This window comes from Hylobates moloch, unplaced genomic scaffold (assembly GCF_009828535.3).
Source record: "Hylobates moloch isolate HMO894 unplaced genomic scaffold, HMol_V3 SCAFFOLD_18, whole genome shotgun sequence".
Taxonomy (NCBI): Eukaryota; Metazoa; Chordata; class Mammalia; order Primates; family Hylobatidae; genus Hylobates; species Hylobates moloch.
In genome coordinates this window covers 36,704,424-36,730,966 of record NW_026652293.1, presented here as the reverse complement: position 1 = coordinate 36,730,966, position 26,543 = coordinate 36,704,424, and the positions used below count along the sequence as shown (strand labels likewise).

Sequence of the window (26,543 nt, the reverse complement as noted above, 5' to 3'; positions counted from 1 at the left end):
AGTGCCTCACTTTTGTGTCTGTGTCATACCACTCAGTTGTCTGCTGTGTACTAAATACTTAGTGTGTGTGAGGGGAGAGAACACACCCAATTTACAGTCTCTGGTCTCTAGTCCTGGGAAATCTCAGCCTCTTGGGCTTTCTGTGTGTATTTATCCGGCAGACATTGACTAAACTTTTGCTCTTCACAAGGAGAATCTGAGCTAGGCCCTGGGTATAAAGAAACATAAGAAAAGACCTCTCCTTTCGTGTCTACCAAGCAAGGGAGAAGGGTATATAAATAAATAACTGTAAAGTGTGTCAAGTCCCTGTTAGAGGTCAAGTGGCAGGATGGACAGGGTTGCTATGGAACGGCACAGAGGCAGCCTGCAGACCTCACCAAGCTGCTCTCCCTAGCCTGTTCTCTCTTTGATTTTTCCAGATACCCGTCTTTCTTCATGTGCCCCCAGTCCAACCTGGTGATGAGGAAGATAAGGATAAATGTTTAATGTGGTTGTGCGCCCACTTCCAATTCACCCTAGATGTCACCTGTGTAATTTTCCAAGCTTTTATGAGAAAGTGAATTGAATGATAATACCATCTGTTTGAATATGGAAGTGAGACACAAGGTCACAGCAGGGCCTTCTCTCCATAATCTGTTGTGGTAGGGAAATGGTGAAAAAGAAATATGGTTGGTCTGTGTGATACTTAGACTTACTAGAGAGGGAGACACTTTATTGCTCTGAAAGCCTTACCTTCCAAGGGCATTTGAAACCAGCCCTTGTTTCCAATCTGGCTGAGTTGCTGAACCCTGAAGGTTTAATCCTTATTACTGATAAGAAAGAAAGAATGTGACTTATCACTCCAATCTCTGCAGAGACGGAAGGAAAAACTATTTCTTGGAATGTGATTACATGTTATTTGACAGCTTTTTGGTTGGCCCAACTATTTAGGTGTTTGAATAAGTAAACTCAGTCAAGGGGGGGTTGAGTATTATTTACTTTATAAATGTGATAGTTCCTTTTTGGAGTGGTCCTGCTCTTGCCCCTTTCCTCTACCCTTCAAACAGAGTTTAAATATTTGCCAGTGCAGATGTTTGATTTTTATCTTAGCTCTTTCTTTGTTTAACTTTATTCTCATGGGTGGTTAAGTGGACGATAAGGAGGTTCTTGTTTAATTCTTTTCAACTGGTGTTGCTCAAATATTTGGAGAGCAAATGCTTCCCAGAAAGAATGAGCGGGAACCTGGTTGAATAGAGGTGAAGAGATATGTCTCTGTGTCGTATCACAGTAAACCAGACCCTGTTAGGCTGTTACTAGGGCCCAGGGGCTTAGTAGGCCTTAGTGTGTTTCTCAGTGTCCAGAACCTTCCTTTAGCAGCTCCTGCAGTTACTGGTGAAGGGTTTTCGCCACCTTTGTTTTCCAGAAAAACGTGTGCTGTTCTAGAAACAAAGCTTGGTTATTCAGTGGCACTGGCAGCAAAGGCCTGCTTGTGTTGTGACCTCCCATCAGAAGCCTCTCAGCATTTCTTCCATACCCACTTCTGATCTGATACCAAGTTTTGCTTTCAGAAGAAATGATTTTTTTTTAATCTTTTACACTTATTTCAGCATTTTAGCAGTGATTAAAAACAAGCAAACAAGTAAAGAATATTCCCTACCCTATTAGCTATCATTACATTGGCTTTGTGTGTGGACTTGATGATCAGTTTCCACAGGGATTTGCTTTTTAATCATTACCTTAAAAATTCATCCATGAACAATTCCACATTTCATCACTGCCCTTGGAACCGACACTGTGGGTGTGATTTTTATATGCTATGTGATAAATGAGGCAGACTTCTCTGGAAATATTGAGAAAAACCCAGGTTTCTGAGTGATTTGCCTGGCAAATCACCTTCCCTAGGAAATTTAAACAAAGACCAAGAAAGGAAGTAAACCCCAACTGGTGTGTGAGTGGGGGGGGGGGGGGGGGGGGGGGGGGGGGGGGGTCTTTATATCTCTTTCTTTCTAAACTGGGACTCCACTGAAAAGTTGATTTATACTGTGAATCGAGGCTGAATGAAATCCAATTGGAACTCACTTGAACACTGTTTTGATGTAAGATTCAAAGCTTCTGCAAATTTATTTTATCTTCTACATTTGCTGATCTCCTGCTTGTAAATCCTGTTGAAGGAGAATAAAAATGACTGCAGCCTGATGGGAATTAAATGTCTGAAGTTCAAAGCAGTTTGCACATCAGAGCAAACGTCAATCAAATGAACATCTTGCAAGCCAGGCAGGGAGTGAATTTCTCCATGGGGAAGAGATCAAAGTGGGAGTCACAGTTCTGTTTTCTCCCTCGGGATGCAGTTTCGATCAGTTGTTCATGAAAGTAAATCCAGAAGGAAGTTTTTTTTTTTTTTTTTTAAACTTACAGGGGTTGGAGAGATGGAGTTTTTTCTCTTGAAACTGAATTTCAGACACTGGTTTTATCTTATGAAAATGAGTATAGAATGCAGTTATAGAGTTGGGGTCTAAAGGAGATTTAGATCAGATTTTTCTATTGTCATTACTAACTTTTTAAAAGCACAGGCATGAGGAATGAAGCAAACCAAACCTCTTAAGTTGAATTGCCCATTCATTTTGTATGAAAATCTATGATTTTACCACTTCTTGGCCTTTCCATAAACCCGGAATTATATAAATGTGACTGGCAGCTAATGTACTTCTTAATGAAAAATCTTCTAAGTAACCCCTAAGAATAAGTGACATGTTTTTATAAAGTGTCCTAAGTATTTCTCACATTCTCCAAATCAGGGCGAATAGCATGTTTCTTTTTATAAGTCACTTTTCTCAAAGGCATATGGGCATAAAATGCATTCCTGTCTTTGGCAAGGTGACTCTTCCTCTGGGGACCAGAGGTAGCTAAAGTAACAAGGATGGCTGAGCATGTTTTACCCCTGCATGTGGAGTCCAGAGTCCAGAAAAAGCAGCAGGCGTTGGAGTGTTAGTGAAGGGTAGAAAGATAAGCACTCTTCACTTTTGCTTCCAGTAGTTACTCCTGCTAGCCTAGCCAGTCCACCAGCCCTGTATATCTTAAGCCCCTATTGACACCTCCTTCTTTATCTGACCGGCACATCAGTGGTAGTGAGAAAAGCAGCAGAGAGAGGTTGATTTCTGGGCTTTTCATGCTAACTTGACTGGCGAGTGAATGCTGCACGGCTGAAATTCAGCACATGTGAGAGAACTCATGGCAGTTGAGACTCATGAAATACAGTAGAATGTTCAATGAATATTATGAAATAAAACGCCCAGAGCTTTCTGGTGACTTAACTCTCTGCCCTTTCTCGTTACTCAGTAAGAACTTATGGAATGCCCCACCTTCCAGCAACTGTGCTAGACGTGAGAGAGAAATATAAATCCTCCAGTAACCTACAATCCCACTGGGGGAAGCTAAAATTTCTCAAGTGCATAAAAGGTTTTAGAGAGAATTGAGAATTCAAGAGCTACATGGGTAGGGTTTAGCCAAATAGGGGTTGCATAATAAACATCTTTTGGCATTTCACACACATTTATTTGGTATAGGGGGAAGGCAAAATGAATAAGATAATTTGTTCATTATTTATAATAAATCTTATTTTTAAATTTTATTGATGCAATGGTCTGAATATTTGCCTTCTCCATCCCAAATTTATATGTTGGAAACTAATCACCAATGTGATCATATTAGGAATATGATTACATATATTAATATCATTAATATCAATATTATATATTAATATCATTGCCTTTGGGAAATGATTAGATCATGAAGGCAGAGCCCCCATGAATGGCATTAGTGCCCTTACAAAAGAGGTCTCAGAGAGCTGCCTTACCCCTGTCACTGAGGACACAGTTAAAAGGCCACATCTATGAACCAGAAAGTGGCCCCTCGCCAGACACTAAATCTGCCAGTACCTTAATCATGGACTTCCCAGCCTCCAGACTTGTGAGAAATGAATTTCTGTTGTTCACGAACCACCTAGTTTATAGTCCAAATGGACTAAGACAATTGATTAGTGTTTTGTTGGTATAAGCAGAATCTTAAAAAAAAATCTATATCTAATAGATAGGACTGTGATATTATGTTGTTTGATTACAAAATAAGAAAAATAGGAAGAAGACACAGGCATATAGTTAAGAAGCAGAATGGCATTAGGCAGCTTGGAGGAGGAAGGACCATCATGGGCCAGTACTAGGGAGAAATTTGAAAGAGGAAGAAGGTTGAGCTGGGCTTTGAAGAAAGGGTGGAGTGGGCACTGGAGAGCATCACGATTGGGGTCGAACAGAAGAGCACATAGGGAGGGGCCAGTTTGGTTAGAAGTGTAGGATAGGAGATGGTGGGAAGAGAAGGTCGAGTAGATTATTGTTGACAAGTACACATCGTGAAACTGTTTTATGATGGAGAAATGTTTATCAAGCACCTACTTTTGTTAATGAGTCATTGTCATTTTTATTGTTATAAAAATGTTTTCTTTAATGCTCTTAGAGATTATCTTTTCAGCAAAGGAAGTAAAACAACCTATAGTAATAGTTCCCTGATGTCCCTGGTCCCATGAGCCAGCCTGCATTTCACAAAGGTCCAGAAAAATCTATGTATCCTCAGCATTGGACTTCAGCTCTCTCAAGGGTGATGCTGAAAGCGACATGCTGTCTGTGGAGACTTCATCCAGATAGACAAAGGCTCTCTCCAGGTTTACACATTTCCTGGGAAGATTTGTCCGTAACGCTCTTGAGTTGCAAGTTCTTCTTTATGTATCACTTATGTAGAATCGTATGTGGTTTGTCTCTGGAAAGGAGTTGAGTGATGGGTTCAAGTCTGTCTTAGGTCCCTGACTTGCTATGTGATCTTTGATGTCATTTTTCTCAACTGTGAAATGGGTAGGAGAAAGGGTTCATAACTTGGACAGCAAAGTCCAGATGTCAGCTGCAGACATACCTCAGAACTACCTTATTCTCTTGATGTAAATCCAATCAGAAGATCCTGTGTCTTCAGTCTCTTTGAGACCTACAGGGAAGTACCTGTGCTCATGCAGAAAGCCATTACTTTGCTTTATTTCTAAAAGAATCTGCATAGCAGGATTGGAGGATACTTCTCATTCCTTCAGAGCCTGTGAAAATCAGATTCCTTGGCCTTGCCCCAGACTCACGAAATCAGACTCTCTTAACGGTGGATCCCAGGAATCTGCATTCTAACATGCATCCCAGATGGTTCTGAAGTAGCTAGACTTTTAGTATTGGAACCATTCAACTGAGTCATGGTCCTCACTTGCTAAGATTTCTTGGAGCCTTCAGGGGAGCCCAGAACAAGACTAGGCACCCTGGATGGTGTGGATGGTCATAAAAGACCAGTTAATATGAGCACGTACTTAATGACCAGAACAATGCTAAGCGATGTATGCAGTGGTGAACAAAATCAACAAGACATGATGCTTCCCTTCATGGCACTCTTGTCTGTTTATGGAATCTGATCTATAAAAAGCATGAATAGAACGGTAAATTTAAAATTATGGCACATGCCTTGACAGAATATGGAGGCAGTTGACATAGACTTGGGAAGTCATCACAATCAGGATAGGCCTTTCTGAAGAAGGGAAACGTGAACAGAGACCTGAAGGATTACTAGACAAGTAATCAGGAGAACCTTCTAGCCTTCCATTGTCCAACATGGTAGCCATTCTTCAGTGACTATTTACAAACTAAGACGAAATAAAATAGAAAATTTAGTGTCTCTGTTATGCTAGCCACATTTCAAATGCTCAGTAGCCACATGTGTCTAACATGTTGGACAGTGCAAAAATAATACATTTTCATCATCCCAGAGACTTCTCTTGGATTGCCCTGGACTAGACCAACAGTGGTGAAACAGTTCTGGAATACCACCTGTTTTTGAAAATTAAGTTTTATTGGAACACAGCCATACTCAATCTTTTATGTATTTTCAGTAGCTGCTTTCACACTACAATGGAAGAGCAGTTGCAACAGTCTTTATGGCCCACAAAGCCTAAACTATTATCTATCTTTTTATAAAAACATCAGGGAGGGAATAGACTTAGTGTGGCTAGCTATAGCATAGAGAGAAGTGAGGTTATAGTGATAGTGCCTTGCCAGCATGGACACAGCAGCAGCTGCTGTATTAATCTCTTCTTTTCCCTCCATCTGTGGCTTCTGAGGCAGCAGCCTTCTCGTCTAGACAAACTGGAGCAGGTCCAAGGAAGGGCAGCCACGTTGGTGAAGCAACTGTGTCCTTTGAGGCACAGTTGACATTGTCGGTGTAACTCTGCACTAGGTTAGAGCCTGGACTAACAGTAAAATCCAGCTATCTCCTTCTTTGAGATGATATGAAATAAAGCAAGACTGTTTTTAGCTTTTGCTGTTGAAACCAACATACCATGTGAAAACCTAGTCCCCTTGCTTGTACAATCAGTTCCATGTGTTCTTATGTGTTCTTATGTGTTAGGAGATGTGATCAATAGATAATTAAAGTTCATGCCAGTGGTCAAATGGATGTTGCTTTTTAGGAATGTTTCTCCTTGCTTTATAGCTTCTCTATTTGGGTTCATGGAGTTGCATTATTGGTTCCTGAAGTTTATATTTTAACACAAATTTTTAAAAACCTTATTTCAAGTTGCATTTATGTGAGGATCTCTTAGAAACTTTGAGAGTCCCCTCAGGGTCTGAAATCCTAAATAGTTTACTTGGAAGTTCAAGATCCTTTGCTTTTGTTACTCCTGGATGAAATTCACTTAAAAATACTCTTTATGACTATATGTAAATAAGCTGGTATGTTTTCCTATTATATTCTTTCAGATTGTTGGTTGCTGTAGCAATGGATCATTGATTCCACTAATATTTGTTGATAAGCTACTAGCTAGAATAACAGCATTGTTCTAGCTCTAGTACTAGCATTACACTACCACTGGAAATCAAAAGACTTTTGCCTTATTTGCATGACAGCCTAGCAGGTACAAGCTATGTGTCATGTACTATGAGAGGAACTTCCATGCATTATTTTTAATTTTTTTATGGCTTTGGAAAATAAGTTTTATTATCTTTTTCAGATAAGAAAACTGAGACCCAGAAAAATTGAATAATCTTTCTAATAGTGACAGAGCAGGGTTTCACATCTAGACCATTCCTACTCCACACCCATTCAACCTTCACTACTGTCTATTTTTGTACTTGGCCATTGGTTTTCAAATAGGATAATTTAAAGAATTCTGTTTTACATGTAACATCAGAGCTCCCATCTGATTTTTTTTTTTGTAGCTCTATTTTGAATTTTGTCATCTATTTTCTGTATGATTTTACCGGTAGTACTGACTTAAGTTCATTGGAGAAAAGTTGATTTGAAGAATGGTTGTTTTTGTCTTTGAATTGAATTTGATTTCTAAAACCTTATAGATGCAAGTGTTCCCCCCACCACACACAGAGTTCTGAAATTATTTTTTTGAATATTTAAATCTAAATCACAGTTGTACTGTTTATGGGCTGACCTATATTGTACACAATGTAAACCATTATTTTTGTTGGTTGGTTTTTCTGGACTGAATAAGTATTGCTAATTCTCTCCTATTGTTTCAGATTCGATGGGAACTTTAATACCAATGTGTCTAGAACAATTAGTTGTGATCGACTTTCTACTACTGTTAATAGCCGGGCCTTCAATCCAGGACGAGACTTAAATTCAGGTCAGTAATCCATTGACTTTATAAAGATGAACCGTATTCTACCACATTCAAGTTGAATAAATACATTGCTTCAATTTTTTTTTTTTTAATTTTTGAAGAGAAGTATTACATACTTAAGATTGGATATTTCTTGCTGGAAAGTTAACCCTCAAGAGAGGGAGGAAGAAAAAAAAAATCAAGCTTAGGTCTTTTTTTTCTTTTTTCTTTTTTTTGAAACAGAGTCTCACTCTGTTGCCCAGGCTGGAGTGCAGTGGCACGATCTCGGCTCACTGCAAGCTCCGCCTCCCAGGTTCACACCATTCTCCTGCCTCAGCCTCTCCGAGTAGCTGGGACTACAGGCACCCGCCACCATGCCCGGTTAATTTTTTGTATTTTTAGTAGAGATGGGTTTTCACTGTGTTAGCCAGGTTGGTCTCAATCTCCTGACCTCATGATCTGCCGGCCTCGACCTCCCAAAGTGCTGGGATTACAGGCATGAGCCACCATGCCCAGCCAATATCTTAAGCTTCTACTAGATAGCTATATATTGTACATGCCAAATACCTTTCTATGCTCTTCAATCTATTAACTCATTTATCATGAATTTTACGTCTGTTATTTTAAAGGTTATTTTAGAGACCCAGCTATCTTTGCAATAGGAGGTATTGGATTTTCTTTGCATTCCCTAGTTACAATTTTTAATCTGTTTTGGAATTTTTCTGGAAGAATGCTGTGAGAGCTTTTCTATTAATAAACTTAGGGCCATGATACTATATACCAAGGTTGAACTTTCTTCCTGTTCTCATTGGAACTCAGCTGAAGGCGGTGTTAATAACTACTGGGTACTCATATTTATATAACTACTGGTTAGCTCCAAAGTGACCTGATATCTCCACTTTTTTGCCTTAGAGTTCCACTCCATATTTCTCTTTCTTTTTGTCTTATGTACTCTTGTTGATTGATACATCTCAGAACCTAGAGACTTCACCGTTTAAGAGCTGGAAGGAACTTGAGAAATAATGCCATCTCCAATCCTCAGATTTTACCAAGAAAAAAATCTAAAGCACAGGAACCTCCTAAGACTTTCCTTATTGCTGGAAAGACAAAGCATCCTTAAACATGAAGAACCATACTTCCCAAATTCCAGGTCTCATGTAGACATATAAAGCCGAAGAGAAAGGCAGAGGACCAGAATATTTACTTTTAGGGCCCCAGTAGGTCTCAGTTTGGGGCAGAAATTGTAATCTTTGGGAATTGTATACACAAATCATGTAATCTATTAGGTCTGAAAAGAACAAACTGTAAGTTGCATGTTTCTTAGGCATAATAAAACTATAGCTGCTAGATAAATGATCCAACCTAAATCTGCTAGGCATATCGTTTTTCATTGGTCAGATCATCTGGAACCCTCTGCAGCAAGTGGGGTTTACTATTAGAAAGGAAGCTAAATCAGCATGGTTTTCATTACAAAAATAACAAAAGAGGGTAGACAAGGGCATGGAATGAGCAGGTAAATTAATGGGGAGGATTCCACAACTGGCACAGGGTGCAAAGATGGAACTCGAGTCTCCAAGTTCCCAAATTGAGTTTTTTCCCTAAAACATTCCCAGGTACATGAGAGATGTTGCTTGGTCTGAAGACTTGAGGTTGAAATAGCGATCTTTGAGTAGGATCAGATGTAAGTGTTCCAAAAATACTTACTGTAATCCAACATTGTATGTAGTTAAATTTTTTACAAGTCATGGTAACTCACGGGTTGTTTTTTTTTTCTTTGAGATAGTCACCCAGGCTGGAGTGCAGTGGCGCAATCACGGCTCACTGCAACCCCTGCCTCCCAGGTTCAAGCACTTCTCTTGCCTCAGCCTCCCAAGTAGCTGGGATTATAGGTGCCCACCACCACACCCAGCTAATTTTTGTATTTTTTGTGGAGATGGGGTTTCACCATGTTGGACAGGCTGGTCTCGAACTCCTAACCTTGTGGTCCACCCACCTCGGCCTTCCAAAGTACTGGGATTACAGGCATGAGCCACCTCGTCCAGCCTTTTTTCTTTTGTTTTTTTGTTTTTTTTTTTTAAGACAGAGTCTTGCTCTGTCACCCAGGCTGGAGTGCAGTGGTGCAATCTTGACTCACTGCAACCTCTGCCTTCTGAGTTCAAGCGATTCTCCTGCCTCAGTCTCCCAAGTAGCTGGGATTACAGGCACCCACCACCAACTGGCTAATTTTTGTATTTTTAGTAGAGATAGGGTTTCACCATGTTAGCCAGGCTGGTCTCGAACTCCTAAACTCAGGTGGTCCACCTGCCTCGGTCTCTTAAAGTGCTGGGATTGCAGGCATGAGCCACCGCGCCTAGCAAGATTTAAGAATTAGTGTACATTTATACAATAATTAAGTTTTAAATATTAGTGTGTATTTATATAAGATCTAGATGGATCACACATAAACGTTAATAGTTATTTTTTAATGATGAAATAGTGGGATATTTTTACTTATTAATTTTCTTAATCTTAAATTTAGCATTTGCTGTTTTTATAATCAGGGAAAAATAAAACAAGAAGGAATTATGGACTACTTTCAAATGCATTTTCACTGCTTTCTAGTAGACAGTACCTTCCTTGACATATTTCCGATAATAGACCCTAAGTCTGGTGTTGAGATTCTAGAAGCTCCATTAACCTCCTAGCTGTGTGACTGGGACAGTAGGAAAGGGCAGGCTTGGGCAGACTGAGGGTGGGGTGTGCTCACTTGGGGTCCAGAATGATGGTCCCCTGCCAAGACCACCCACATCAGTGGGTCAGATCTTGGAGGATCTGGAGGCTGTGACAGCCAGGGCCTCATCCTCATTGCCTTATTTTATGTCTATTTATTGTATTGTTTCTGATAATGAGCACATTGTTGAGATCTAGCTTTATTGTTAGAAGTAGTGTTACTTTTTCTTAGTGAATACTCAGGCCATTCTTCCAGGTTATGGACTTTAGCTTTTGCTCTGAATGAGTTAGAAGGCCACTGGGAGAGTTTACACAGGGGAATCTGGGGAATGGCCTCTCTAGTATATGGCCATAACCTGGAAGAATGGTCTCCTACCTATTAAGTGGAAGGAATAAGTACAACTAGAAGTCATTTGACAAATATTTATTAAATGCCTTCAGCAGAGTAAGTACTCTTTTGTTCTAGGTCAGGAGCTGTAAAAAACACACACACACACACACACACACACACACACACACACACAGCTTATAATCTGGAGGCCAGGGGCCAGGAGACATAGAAACAAGTGATATGTTAGAAGATGATGAATGCTATCAAGGAAAAGTAAAGCAGAGATGAGACATAGGGAATATGGTTGGCTGTCATGGGGAGGGGCAGACGACTTACTATTTCATCTAAGGGTTTGTGGGTGAGATCTGAGTAAGTGGGATTGTAGACTATGAGTTTATCTGGGGGCAGCATATCTGGGGCAAAGACCTTGAATTGAGTGACTGTTTGGCGTGCTTGGAAACTGCAAGAAGGCCACTGTAACTGTGGTGGTGTGAAAGAGCTGGGAGTAGATTAGGCCAGAGAGGCAGTCGGGGGCCAGGTGCCCAAGAGCCTTATTTTACTGGCCATTATAAGGACTTTAGCTTTTGCTCTGAATGAAATAGAAATCCATCATGTGGTGGGGGAGTTACGTAGAGAAGTGACATGATTTGACTTAGGTTAAAAGGTTTACTGAGCCAAGACTAGACTGGACAAGGCAAAGGTAGAAGTAGGGGAAGACAACTTAGGAAGTTACTCCAAAATCCAGGTAGCAGATGATGATAGCATTAATAGTGCAGTGACAGTAGAGGTGGTGAGAAGCAGTTGAATTCTGAATATGTTTTGAATGTAGAATCAGTAGGATTTGCTGGTCCATTGGATGGTGGGCAGGGTAGGGGACCGGGTATGTGAGAGTAAGAAAGGAGTCCAGAAAGACTTCTAAGATCCTTGGCCTTACAAGGAGAAGGACAGAGTTGTCATTTATTGTGATGGGGAATGCTGGGAGAAGAGCAGGTTTGTGTGAGAGGCAGGTTATTAAAAGTTACGTTTGAGATGCTCATTGGATATATAAGTAGAAGGGCCTCATAAGCAGTTGGATATACAAGTCTGCAGTCTAGGGAATAGCCAAGGCTAGAGATTCATTGTGTATAGGTAGTACTAAAATCATGAGGCTCATTTAGATCACATAGCAAGTGACTGTGGGTAGAAAAGAGAAGGGCTCCAGGGACTGAGTCTTGGGGTGCTTTACTGCTGAGGTGACACTGAGATGAAGAGGAAGCTGGAAAGGGAGCTGAGAAGGGCAGTCAGGCGGGTAGAAAGAGGACCAAGAGGGCTGTCTCCCTGAAGCCAAGTGAAGAAAGTGTTGCAAGAAAGAGAGATCAACTTTGTCACCTAGTCCGTGTATGCGGAGGGTCTAGAAAACTGGCCATATGATTTAGCAGTGTAGAGGCTATGGGTGAGCTTGTCAAGGGTTGTTTGGTAGAATAATAGCATAGGCTGATCCTAGAGAGTTCAAGCTCTGGAGAATGGAGGAGAGGAGTCAGAGGAAATAAGGACTTGAACTCCTGAGATTTGCTCAAAGGAAAGTTGGAAGGCCAGATGAGATCAAGAAGATATTTTTTAATTGAGAGAAATTATACTCAGTTTATATGCCAAAGGGAATAATCCAGTAGAGATTGACACAAGAGCAAGGGGAGAAGATTGCTAGAGCTTTTTCGTTGATAAGGTAAGAGATACTGCATCACCAGTAGAGGACCTAGAAGCACAGAGAGTTTATTCATAGCAAGAAGAGGAAAGGAAGAGTACATGGATGGAGATGCTCATATGATGATGGGTATGAACTTGGGGACACTCCCTTCTTAGTGATTCTGTTTTTTCAGAGAATTAGAAAGCAAGATCATCAGCTGAGAGTGAGGACCAGGGAATAAGCATTAAAGACCTGTTAGTGGCACTAAGATTACCTCCTGTTACTGAGGTTTAGACTGAAACTCAGTGCACAAATAATCCCAACAAAATGCTGGTGTATTTCAGTGTTTATTTCTTAAGGAAGAGAGTTCAGATAGTTTGAAAATTCAGAGGGTCGGGAAGAAGAGTGTGGAGAGGGCAGAGGTAAGTAGAATATAAAGACCAGATCTTGAATTTTTATATTTCTATGAGCATGTCTCAAGTATTACCTACTATATAACAAGAGTTGTTCTCAGCACAGTTGACACAGCTAGATTTACAAGCAGATTTTGGCAATATTCAGGTATTTAAGAACCGACTTGCTTGCATTTGAAGTTTTGCAACATTCTACTAGGCAGTGGCTACATCCCAAAGTCCACATACTTGAGCAGTTATTTGTAATATGAGAGGAGTGGGATATGGTGAAAGGTGACCTCAGAGTTCCCCCTTTTCCTCCTGTACAGCTCATGCCCCTTTGCAGAGCAGAATTAATGTACTTTGTAGGTTATCACATGTCTGATATTTACATCTGTAAGATGTCCAGCCTTAGGCTCTTTCCGACTGTATATAATTCATCAATGGGCCCCTAATTGATAACACAGTTTCAGATTGCCTCTCAGACTAGCTGGAAGCAGACTCACATAAATTATAAACCATTCTTAGCTTCATTTGTCCAAAACTGGGTCATGTGTCCATTCATCCAACACACATGTGTATTCTTTTTCTTAAAACCACCCCAGCCAGATCCCTACTTTCTAAATTGACTCCTTGTCCCTGAGTCTATTCAAATAACTAAAGTTTGACAGTGCGTGTGTTATATTATGGTTCTGGTAATGTTTTGCTCAGGTTCTTTCCTGCTTTTATCCCTACTTTCTCACTCTCTCTCTTTTTTTTCTTTTAAATTCCTGCTGAGCTATTTTCTTGTGCGTGGCCTGATCCCTAAAGAGAGTTTATTTGAAGAGTCCAAGAGAAGTTGCCTCTTGCTCTCTTGAGTTATGCAATTGAGGTGAGAGTGAAGTAGGAGTTAGTCTTTCTCACTGAAAGAAAAAGCGTCTGGACTTTCTTTATTGCGTTTGATTTTAAAGAGCATTTGAAGTCGCAAACTTCGATCTTGGTAACATTGCAGTCTTCATGGAGAAACGGGATTCACGGGGTGTAAGGGGCATTTATAAGTCATGTTACAGAGGTAAATGCTATAGGATAGGATGTACAGGTGGGCCTTAGAGGCTGTTGATTGTTATGCCTTCATCATTTCCTTCTATGAATGATAATGAGTAGCTATGCACTATGTACTATAGGTTTTTCTCTTTAAAATACCATGAAAATTACCTTTTAAATATGCATTAGAAAAGTTATCCTGGTAACAATTCAATGAAAAAGCCATATTCTACCTGAAATAAAGAAGAAAAGTCAACCAAGCTAGAAATTTCTCATTCCTTTTTATGCCCAATTGCTTCAGCTTCATGATTGCATTAGTGTCATAAAATATGTAATTATTTATATAACATTTAAAAGCTGTTTAGTCACTCAGAAATCTAGATTCTTGAGCTTATATGATTCAGTTTATATTCATATGTATGTGTGTATACTTAGGTATATGCACACACAGAATTAAGGAACTAAACAAACAAGGTCCCTTTCTTTACCTGATTCCCCCTTCAAACTCTATTCCTATACTATAAGCTTATATCAAAGTTTGGTCTTTCTTATAGTTTCTTATAACGACCCTATTACACTGACTTCAGAAGATTTTGTTAGCCATATACTGGCATATATACATATATACACAACATATGTATATAAATACAAATATATATACACACTCACACTCATACTACATATCATAATAGATATAGCCTTTTTTTAACTTAGCAAATGTATCCTGAACATTTTTTATTTTCATAAAATAAGATTTTATGCAGTAAAATCAATAAAACAAATCTTAATTTGTTTATTTAAGCTCCCACATTTAGACATATTGTATTAGTCCACTCTCATGCTGCTAATAATAAAGACATACCTGAGACTAGGTAATTTATAAAGGAAAGAGGTTTAATTGACTCACAGTTCAGCATGGCTGGGGAGGCCTCAGGAAACTTACAATAATGACCGAAGGGGAAGCAAACATGTCCTTCTTCACATGGCAGCAGCAAGGAGAAGTGCAGAGTGAAGCAGGGAGGAAAAGCCCCTTATAAAATGATCAGATCTCCTGAGAACTCACTATCACAAGAACAGCATGAAGGTAACCATCCCCGTGATTCAGTTACCTCCCACTGGGTCCCTCCCATGACACATGGGGATTATGGGAACTACAGTTCAAGATACGATTTAGGTGGGGACACAGCCAAACCATATCATTCTGCCTCAGCCCCTCTCAAACCTAACTTCCTCACAATTCAAAACATAATCATGCCCTTCTAAGAGTCCCCCAAAGTCTTAACTCATTCCAGGATTAACTCAAAAGTCCAAGTCCACAGTCTCATATGAGACAAGGCAAGTCCCTTCCATCTATGAGCCTGTAAAATCAAAAGCAAGTTAGTTACTTCCTAGATACAATGGGGGTACAGGCATTGGGCAAATAGACCTGTTACAAATGGGAGAAATTGGCCAAAACAAAGGGGCTACAGGCTCCATGCAAGTCCAAAATCTAACAGGGCAGTCATTAAACTTTAAAGTTCCAAAATGATCTCCTTTGACCAGATGTCCCACATCCAGGGTATGCTGATACAAGAGATGAGCTCCCACGGCCTGAGGCAGCTCCACCCATGTAGCTTTGCAGGGTAAGCCTACCACCTGGCTCCTGTCACGGGCTAGCCTTGAGTGTTTACAGCTTTTCCAGGTGCACGGTGCAAGCTGTCAGTGGATCTGCCATTCTGGAGTCTGGAGGATGGTGGTTCTCTTCTCAAAACTCTGCTAGGCAGTGCCCCAGTGGGGACTCTGTGTGGGGGCTCCAACCCCACATTTCCCTTCCACACTGCCCTAGCAGAGGTTCTCCATGAGGGTGCCACCCCTACAGCAAATTTCTGCCTGGACATCCAGGTGTTTCCATACATCCTCTGAAATCTAGGCAGAGGCTCCCAAACCTTGGGTCTTGTCGCCTGCACACCCACAGGCCCAACACCACATGGAATCTGCCAAGGCTTGGGGCTTGCATCCTCTGAAGCCATGGCCCAAGCTGTACCTTGGCCCCTTTTAGCCGTGGCTGGAGCTGGAGTGGCTAGGACACAGGGCACCACATCCTGAGGCAGCACAGACTAGCGGGGCCCTGGGCCTGACCCAAGAAACCATTTATTCCTCCGAGGCCTCTGGGCCTGTGATGGGAGGGGCTGCTCTGAAGGTCTATGACATGCCCTGGAGACATTTTCCTCATTGTCTTGGCTGTTAACATTCAGCTCCTTGTTACTTAGGCAAATTTCTGCAGCCGGCTTGAATTTCTCCCCAGGAAATGGGTTTTTCTTTTCTACCACATGGTCATGCTGCACATTTTCCAAACTTTTATGCTCTGCTTCCCTTTTAAATATAAATTCCAGTTTTAGATAATCTCTTTGTTCATGTATATATGCATACAGTTTTAGAAACAGCAAGGTCAACTCTTGAATGCATTGTTGCTTAGAAATTTCTTCCTTGCCAGGTACCCTAAATCATCTCTCTCAAGTTGAAAGTTTCACAGATTGCCAGGGCAGAAGCAAAATGCTGCCAGTCTCTTTGCTAAGCATAGCAAGAGTGGCCTTTGCTCCAGTTCCCAATAAGTTCCTCACCCACATGTGAGACCACCTCAGCCTGGACCTCATTGTCCATATCACTATCAGCATTTTGGTCCAAGCCATTCAACAAGTCTCTAGGAAGTTCCAGACTTTCCCTCATCTTCCTGTTTTCTTCAGAGCCCTCCAAACTCTTCCAACCTCTGCTGGTTACCCAGTCCCAAAGTCACTTCCACATTCTCAGGTCTCTTTATAGCAGTGCCTCACTACCTCATTGCCAATTTTCTGTATTAGTCCATCCTCATACTGCTATACAGATAGTACCTGAGACTAAGGAATTTGTGAAGAAAAGAGGCTTAATTGACTCACAGTTCCACATGGCTATGGAGGCCTCGGGAAACTTGTAATCATGTTGGAAGGCAATGGGCAAGCAAGGCATGTCTTACATGGCAACAGGAGGGGATTGGGGTGGGGGAACTGCCAAACACTTTTAATGCATCAGATTTAGTGAGAACTCACTATCATGAGAATAGCATGGGGGAAACTGCCCCCATGATCCAATTACCTCATACCAGGTTTCTTCCTAACATGTGAGGATTACAATTCAAGATGAGGTTTAGGTGGGGACACAGAGCCAACACATATCATGAACCATGAAAGCATAATTCAAATGAAAGTTATTATATTATCTTAATACAAAGTATCTCTATAATAGAAGTTTTTTTTATAGGAGTCCATATATCAATACCATTTTTGTATGCATTTACCTTTTCTATCATACTGTGAGATCACAGAAGCCTTTATCTATCTTTATATCCTCATAGGCAGCCATCTTGTTCAGTCTTCACTGTATAGGTGCTTACATAATGTTTATTGAATTGAATTAATGTTGGTGGTTACTTATCCTCGTTGTTGCTAAATTTTATAATGTGTATGTAAGGAAAATACCTAGGTCATTGAAGGATGAGTCTAGGTAGTAGTATATAGAACAATACTCAGATGTTTTCAGGGAAAATCAGTCACGTGTTTGTTTGGCTTTCTGCTTAGAATTAATTCTCTCCCTCTTTTCAAAAAACCTGGAAGCATCTGTTTACAGCATGTTTTACTGAATATTTTAAGCCCACTCTGGAGCCCCACTCCTCAAAAAAAAAAAAAAAAAAAAAAAGATTCCCTTCTAAATATTACTACCCATTGACAGTGCACCTGGTCACCCAAGAGCTCTGATGGAGATGTACCAGGAGATTAATGTGTTTTCATGCCTGCTAGTACAGTGTCCACTCTGCAGCCGATGAATCAAGGAGTGATTTTTACTTTCAAGTCTAATTATTAAAGAAATACATTTCATAAGGCTGTAGCTTTCATAGATAGTGATTTCTCTGATGGATCAGAGCAAAGTAAATTAAAACCTTCTGGAGATGATTCACCATTCTAGATGCCATTAAGAATATTTGGGATTCATGGAAGGAGGTCAAAATATCAACATTAATAGGAGTTTGGAAGAAGTTAATTCTAACCTTCATGGACGACTTTGAGGGGCAAGATTTCAGTAGAGGAAGTCACTGCAAATGTGATAGAAATACCAGAAAAACTAGAATTAGAAGTAGAGCCTGAAGATGTGCCTCGATTGGTATAATCTCATGATAAAACTTAGACAAATGAGGAGTTGCTTGTTATGGATGAGCAATGAAAATAGTTTCTTGAGATGGAATGTACTCCTAGTGAAGATGCTGTGAACATTGTTGAAATGACAACAAAGGACTTAGAATATTACATGAATTTAGCTGATGAAACAGCAACAGGGTTTGAGAGGATTGGCTCCAATTTTTTAAAGGAGTTCTATTATAGGTAAAATGCTGTCATGTAGTATCACATGCTACAGAGAAATCTTTTGTGAAAGGAAGTCAATTTGTGTAGCAAACTTTATTGTTTTATTGTAAGAAATTCCCACAGCCACACCAGCCTTCAGCTACCACCATCCTGATCAGTCGGCAGCCACCAACATCAAAGCAAGACCATCCACCAGCAAAAAGACTATAATTTGTTCAAGGCTCAAATGATCATTAGCATTTTTTAGCAATAAAATATTTTTAAATTAAGGTATGACAGTATTTTTAAGACATCATGCTATTGCACACTTTATAGACTATAGTGTAGTGTAAAAATAACTTTTATATGCACTGGGAAACCAAAAACTTCATGTGACTCACTTTATTGCCTTACTCACTTTATTCCAGGGGTCTAGAACTGAGCTGCAGTATCTCCAAGGTATGGCTACGTGTTTAAAAGGCAGGCTATCATTGCTCCCTGGAAGGATTTCAAGTGACTCCTCTACAATTTTACTTGACTATTTTGTAGTAGTTGACATGTAAACCTCTTTTTTGAAACTCTCTCATTGTTTGGTTTCTATAAAATTACTTTCTGCTATTTATCCTCTTATGTCTCTGTTTAATCCTTATTTTTCCTCTGGGGCTCATTTTTCTTTATTCTGTTTGTCAGAGTAGATGTCCCCAGATATCCTCTCTTACCATCCTCCTCACCTCACTAATCATTATCTTCCTGAATGTTCTAAGTTTAGCCAGCTTCCCAGCTCCTGCCACATGCTGCTGAATTCACAATCTCTAGCTCCAGACCTGGTCTATTTCTGAGTTTATTTATCGAATAACCACCTTCAGGACACACATCTCTCTGTGATTTTCCTGTAGGTACCACAAAACAAACTTTCCTTTGAATTTGCTCCCCAGTCTGGGTTCCCTGTCATATTCAGTATTACCTTCATTCTGGTTACACTGGGAATTTTTCCTCACCATTTTCCACTCAGTACTTCTCCAGGTTTTATCCATTTTGACCTAACACGAGTCATTGTCCAAGTAAGGGTATGAATAAATAAGTGAATATTTGTCAAGTATTCACTAAGTACTAGACCCCTGGCTGGGCATCTGCCTATGTGTTGCTCTTCTTATTTGGTCTGGACAGCTGAGTGGGCATCTACCTATGCATTGTTCTTCTTATTTCATCTAGACACCTGGACACCTGTCTGTGTGTTGCTTTTCTTTTTGTGGTCTAGACACCTGGATGGACACCTGCCTATGGGTTGTTCTTGTTTGGTCTAGACACCTGGCTGGACATTTGCCTATAGGTTGCTCTCGTTTGGTCTAGACACCCCGCTGGGTACCTGCTTGCGCATTGCTCTTCTTGTTAGGTCTAGATACCCAGCTGTGCATCTGCCTGTGTGTTGCTCTTGTTTGGTCTAGACACTGGCTGGGCATCTGCCTGTGAGTGGCTCTTGATTGGTACACTGACTTGTGACATAGGTCTCATTGTCCTCTGTTTATTGAAAAGGAAATTTGGCTCAGATTCTGTAGCTAAAGATGAGTCTTGAATCCCGTTTCTTTTTCCCCTGCTACTGTGGTAAATTTAGATCCTCATTTCTCTTCTAGAAGAATAATTAATATAGAAATCCCCCAAAAGGTTTCCCTGCTTCTCTTCCCTCTTTTTCCACACATCCTAAACACACACTGAGTATTTTGAAAAAATCTCCTCTGTAACTGCATTTCTCAAAAGCCTCTGATGGCTCCCTTTACATCTAAGCTCACGTTGGAGACCCTGCACCCCCATCTTGTGCTCCTTTTCCTTGAGTCCTCCGGGCTCTAGCCTCAGGAAATCCCTTTCATTTCTTCAGAATCACCCACCTCCATCACCGCTCCATACTTTTGGTCACATTATTGTTTCATCCTACAGCACGCTGCCAGCCGCCTCTGACATGTAAAACATTGCTTATTCCTAAGGACCCAACTTCCTTGTCACCTTCCCTCACCCTTCTAGATAAGAATTTCTTGTTTGTTGTAACAGGTTGGCTTTCTGAGTAAGCAGACTCTGAGATGGACCTTGGCAGCCTATGGGGAAAGGGAGGAAAGGAGAATTGAGAGTGGGAGAAAGCAGGGCTTCTACACAGTGTCAGCAAAGGCCTCTGCCAACCCCAGGACTGCTTGGAAGCTGGGGTGGCCTTCAGGGTTGTGTTGGCTCAGCTATGACTCTTTATGACTTTACTCTATGGCACATTCTTACTGCAGATTTTTTATTTTTTAAGTTAGATGCCTACTTGACCTTGTGCTTATTTTTATTTATTTATTGTATGCCAAGTGCTCAATCTAGTGCCTTGCCCATAGCATGTACACAGTAAATTCTTATTGAAAGAAAGAATGAAAGTCACTAGGATTTTTGTTGTACTTTTGTTTCCTCCTCTGTATAATGGAATAACCAAGACTTTTGAAGGACTTCGGTGAAAAAAGGATTGCGATTGTGATTTACTGTTAGTTGGCAGTGGTTTCCTTAGCTAAGCAGCAAATCAGCACACATAAATGTCCCATGATGTGGAGTGACACAGACTCTACAAATGAATAATGGTATTCTAGAGTCACATGAAACCATCTATGATGAGCCCAGACACACAATATATATAAAACAATCAGTCCGTTGCTTCTTATTACCTCATAAACCATTTTATACTTTCATTTTATTCTTATCATAGATACCAAGGGCAATTATAAGCTTCATTTTACAGATGAGAAGTTCTGATCTACCTAAAGTCAATGAGCAATTGTTGGTATTGACGTGGCTTAACATTATGTGTCCTGACTCCTAGTCAATAGCCTCCCTGAGATAGATTGCTTAAGATGAAGAGATGTATTTCCATCACTGTATTCTGCCTACTGACACTTGAAACTCCTTGTATCTAAAACCATACCTATAAATAGTCTCTCTACCCACCCAAACTTCCTCCTTGGCCCATGTTCCGTATGTCAATTAACAGCAGCTTCATTTTACTAGTTACCTAATCTTGAGACCCAGAATAAGTTCTGACTCCTTCCTGGCTCTCCCTCGTAAAGAGCTTCTCTCAGGTGACAAGCATGTGGCAAGATAATGAAGTGTATTGGTGAGAGGGGAGAGGAGGAGAAAAATCAACAGACAAGTTCAATTATGATAAAATGCTAAGTGCTGTGATGATAAAGGTGAACCCTGGGCACTTGACCCAGGTTGTGAGCTCTGAGCTGGGTCTTTTAAAGATGGTAAGAATTATCCAGGTGATGTGCTTGTGGCAAGCATGCGTTTTGGAATCTATAAAATGTGCGTGCAGAATGGATCATTGTCTAAGAAGGAGTTGAGTATCAGAAAATAAGAGTAGTGCTAAGCCAGATTTTAATGGGTGGTTTATATCAGTCTGAGGTGTTTTGTTTGAGTTTGTTTGGTTGTGTTTTATCTGGTTTTTACCCTGAAGACAACTAACTGAGAGATTTTAAGCAGGGGAGGCAAAAGAGCTTTATGGAAAATAGAAGGAAGTGTAGTTAGCCTGGAAGAAGGAGTACCTGGGACCAGACTATTAAGGTCATCTAAGAGTGAAAGGAAGCCAGTGGAAAGGGGCCATGGCATAAACAAAATGGCTAGATGCAGGTTGTGTGGGATGGCAAGAAGTAGAGAATTGGTGTAGCCCACTCTTCTTAGTTGCGTAGCTGAGACAAGGGGAAAGACTACTGATAACTTAGGATATAGGAATGTTTTTCATCGTTATTGCTTTTTTTTTTTAAGTTAGAGAAACTTTAAAATGTTTACATGCCAAAGACAGAGAAAGAAGTGAAGCAAACAGATGGGAAAATGGAGATTAATGTCTCAGGTTAGTTGCCCCAAACCAAACTGAACATCAGAGTCACCTGGGGTGCTTTGCAAAAAAAAAAAAAAAAACCAACAAAACTATTGTTCAGCTGCCATGCAGACCTAGTGAATCAGAATGTTGGCTTGGTAATCTGTGGGTTCTAAAAATTGTGATGATCATCTAGGCTTGAGAACTAAATTTTTGTTAATTTTCTGTTATTTCTTTTATAAATGCTTGAAGATCAGCTTGACCTTTGGGTCCTCTGGGAATGGTCTACTAGATAGGAAGAAGAGAGAGTGGTGGAGCCCCACTGGTTTTGGATTATCCCAGAAGTTTACTCTAGATTCCCTGAACCCATGACCAGGCTGTCTCAAGTGAATCAAGGACAGAATGGACTGGTTATTTTTGCATTATATAATCAACCTAGAATGGACACAAAGAGCTATGAGCTCAGAACACAACCAGGGGTTTGAGGATGCCTGCTCCTTAGTCTTAGACTAAAATAATAACAAGGAGTTAGGAAAGGATTATTGAATTGCCCCCAGGAACAGGCTTGGTCAACTGTCATTAGTTTAACTTTTGCACTGGGCCTTAACTGGCGTGATCAATGTGGTGGCAGATCACTGAGCAACATGGCCTGGGTCTCATTCAGGGCGCAGGGTTTAAGTCACTCCCTGCTTTCTGAAGCAGAATATCCTTAGCTTAGAAAATGGTAATAATGGCTGGGTGCAGTGGCTCATGCCTGTAATCCCAGTACTTTGGGAGACTGAGGTGGGTGGATCTCCTGAGATCAGAAGTTCAAGACCAGCCTGGCTAACATGGTGAAACCCCATTTCTACTGAAAATACAAAAAATTAGCCGGGTGTGGTGGCATGTGCCTGTAATCCCAGCTACTCTGGAGGCTGAGGCAAGAGAATCACTTGAACACGGGAGGCGGAGGTTGCAGTGAGTCAAGATCATGCCATTGCGCTCCAGCTTGGGCAACAAGAGTGAAACTCCGTCTCAAAAAAAAAAAAAAAGTAACCTGTCTATGCCTTGGTTTCCTGAATAATAAATAAAACCTAGCTCATAGATTAAAAAAATAGCAATAATGATGAATAATAAAACCTCAAAACAAATAGCAATAACAGTGAAAGACATTCCTATATCATAAGTTATCAGTAATCTTTCCCCTTGTTTCAGCTGCACAACTAAGAAGAGCGGTCTACACCGATTCTCTACTTCTTGTCATCCCACTCAACCTGCATCTAGTCATTTTGTTTATGCCATGGCCCCTTTCCACAATAGTCTGGTCCCAGGTACTCCATCTTCCAGGCTAACTACACTTCCTTCCATTTTCCATAAAGCTCTTTTGCCTCCCCTGCTTAAAATCTCTCATAGGGTTGTTGTAGTAATTAACTGACGTGATGTAGATAAAAGCCTTACCTGGTACATGGTCAAGTGCTCAATATGCTTACCACCCCTGGAGCAGCATAAAGAGTATCCAGTGGTTCCTGAAATATATGGCCCCTCCAGAATAGTATATGGCAAAACAATACTCAAGATGTAAGTGGGAGGTGGGAATTGGGAAGGTGGGATACAGTGTGATGCCAGAAAGTTTGTTTGGAATCCTCAGAATGTTAATTTATTTTCTTCTCCTCCAAAATGTTTGCTGTTGTACAGAACATTACTGAGAGGTGCTAAGTCAGTTTTGTTCTGTTGAGGAAGTATGTGTGTTTTCGTTTGTCTGTGTCTCTGTGTATTTAGGATAGCTCTTGTATTTTCTATTTGGCAAGCGCGGGAGGTAGACAGCTTGGTGTGTTTTTCTGAGTGGTGTGGGGCTGGGCATCAGGAAACCCAGATTTCCTTGAGGTGGGAGGCAATAAGCTTTCCATTACGAACATGTTCTATGTGTCCCTACCTCTGGTGGACAATATTGTTGAGAAAAACAGAAGTCACAACCCAACAAAACTCCATCTTTTTCCCATAGATGAGGTGGTTTAAGAATTAAAGAGGGCAGGCAAGGAGTTTGGGGGACATGGTTGGTTTTGTTTTGACTGCAGAGGCTGATGACCTAAGAACCAGTTAGATGTAGATGGTGAAATTGGAAGGAAAACTTCTGAGGGTCAGAGAATCTGGGGCCCATCTGTTAGAATTATTCATGGAGAGTTTAGTATACTATATGCTGGAGGGTCTTGAGACTCAACAAATGGGAAGTGAGAATGCCTGAAACGGGGAAGGCATATTTTTTCAGCAGCGTATCTGACAACAGTTTGTGTGCTGTGGCTGAAGAAAAATAAGCCAATGGTTATTACAAAATTGTGGGGTTTTGCTTAGAATTTGCATAGTAACTCTAATAAATAGTCAGTTTGTTGAAGTCCTTACATGGAGGGTGATGGAGGAAATAGAGCTTGTCAGAAGAACTGTTTCCTTCCATTTTACGATATTACTTTGTCAGTATTTTATAGTGTGGAGATCAAATAGAACCCATATTCGAGAGCGTTACATATTGGGATGCTCTGGGCAAGAGCATTTTGGAATGGTGGTAGGCACTGGAGGTCGGATCTAAGAGCACCTCTCTCTCAGGTACCCTCATCTGTATTCTCAGTGCTGCATGCCAAGAATCTTCCCTTGGTTTAGTAGAAAGTGTTCTAGACCCAAAAGCAGAGGGCATGATCCCCGCACTGTGCCTTACACATAGTCAGGACTCAATAAATATTTGATAAGGCAAGAAGGAGGGGGAAAAAGCAAGATGACTTACTAGATCCATTGGTCAGAATTTGCCTCCTCTAGTTATAATAACCGTATGGACATAGATAAGTTGCTTCACTTGTCTCAGCTTCAGTTTTCTGCTTTGTAAAATGACAGTATTTACATTGACTTTATAAAATGAATTGTTACGAGATTTCAAAAATATATAAGCAAAATAGAATGATACCTAGTCTCTTATTGTTATTTTTATCTAAATCTCATCTCCCTCTTTACTTATTATCATCTGCTTGGCACCCTGGGAATTTTTCGTTGGTAAAGGTTTAGAGAAGGAGAAGTGGGCTGGCAGCACCATATCTTATCAGTTTTTTCATCCAGGCATCATAGGCCTTCAATGTTTTAATTTTTTAAAGCAGTTTGGACTTTTCTGAGCTGCTGTGAACTTTTGTTAATATAAAATAGAGACCATACTGACTTTGGAAACAGTGAGTATCTATATATCTTCCCTCCCTACCTACATGTAGCTGTTTAGAAATGTGACTTAATAGTGATCACCACAGAGACTGTCCTTACAGTGAAACCTCCTTTGTAAGCAGATTTCTAATTCATATGAATATTAAAATCAACAGGAGTACAATTGTCCCTTAAAGTAGAGATAGACCTCATCCCCTCCTAAGGGGTTCACAGATAGAATTAAGAGATTCATCCATTTGGATGTTAAATAAATTAGATCTTTATTTTAATTGATCTCTACTTCAATCATAAATTAATGTAACAATCCACAGTGTACTTTTCATGCCAGCGATTTTTGCCATCAAAGAAATCATGGCAATTTTCATCTCACCTAACAGTCGTTGAATGTCTTGAAATATCATGTATGCTCATCATGATTTCCAAATCATGGAAGGTATGAGACCTACCATACTCTTTCTTTCTTAATGCACTAACCTTTCTTAATGCATTAATGGGAAGCAAATATATTATCATAAACTTACATTTGTAATATTTTGGAAACTATTTTTTATAATAAGTTTCTTTTGTAATCTTAAATGTTTTATTTGTGTGCTTTACAAAGATTCTGTCTTCTCCAGACTACCAAAGCATTTATGGAACAGAAACTATTAAGATCCTATGCCTTAGAGTTAGTTGGAGGAGGAATGTCCCGAACTTACAGCCAACTAGAAAGATTCCCACTACACAGTCTTTAGTGGGACCAAATTCACCTTCCACTGGCCCACTGATAGTCTGCTGGGCTCTATCCAAATAAGCTTAAATTATTAGGTATCATTCCTGCTTGTAAGGGTTTTAGAGTAAAAGATTTTATGGTTGCTCTGATAATTAATACTTAAAATGGTAAATACTTGAAATGCTTGTAATGAGAATACTTGAAATGAGAAAACACTTCCTCTTGCCCTTGCTCATCAGTGGTCACAGTGAGCTACCTGTGATGGCTCTGTGTTTTTAAAAGACTGACATTAAATTTTCTCCATAGGTTCATCTAAATAACCTTTCCCTGGTACCACTTGGACATTCCATATATATAGTCTTGGGTCATTGATAGTAGTCTCATAGTGCTGACTTATATCTTCTAAGTCAGCAGGAGTGAGGATGCTCCCCTCTTCCCATTTTTTTGTGCAAACTTGATCAAAGCCAGCTGGAAGTTTGTTCTTCCTCTCTAGTTGTAAATCTGTATACTTCCTTCCCCATGGAGCTTAAGGCTTCCTATGTAAGAGATACTAAACACATAGCTACATAAAGAATACACAGGACGTTACCAGTTTTTGCTATGAAGGAAAATACCAGGTACTATAAGAGAGGATAAGAATCGAGAGTGGTCAGGGGAGCATCTCTGAGAAGGTGGAATTTCAGGCAAAACCTGAAGGA

At 40.3% G+C, this 26,543-nt stretch overlaps 1 protein-coding gene across 2 annotated transcripts in view; it reads left to right on the top strand.

Moving 5' to 3' along the window:
- The window catches only part of CACHD1 (cache domain containing 1), a 228,342-nt gene that overhangs the window by 125,019 nt on the left and 76,780 nt on the right, over positions 1-26,543 (top strand). For both annotated transcript variants that reach the window (XM_032136882.2, XM_032136883.2), the window contains exon 4: positions 7,581-7,687. In XM_032136882.2, coding sequence (XP_031992773.1) covers positions 7,581-7,687 — 107 coding nt within the window. The remainder of the gene's footprint in view (positions 1-7,580; positions 7,688-26,543) is intronic.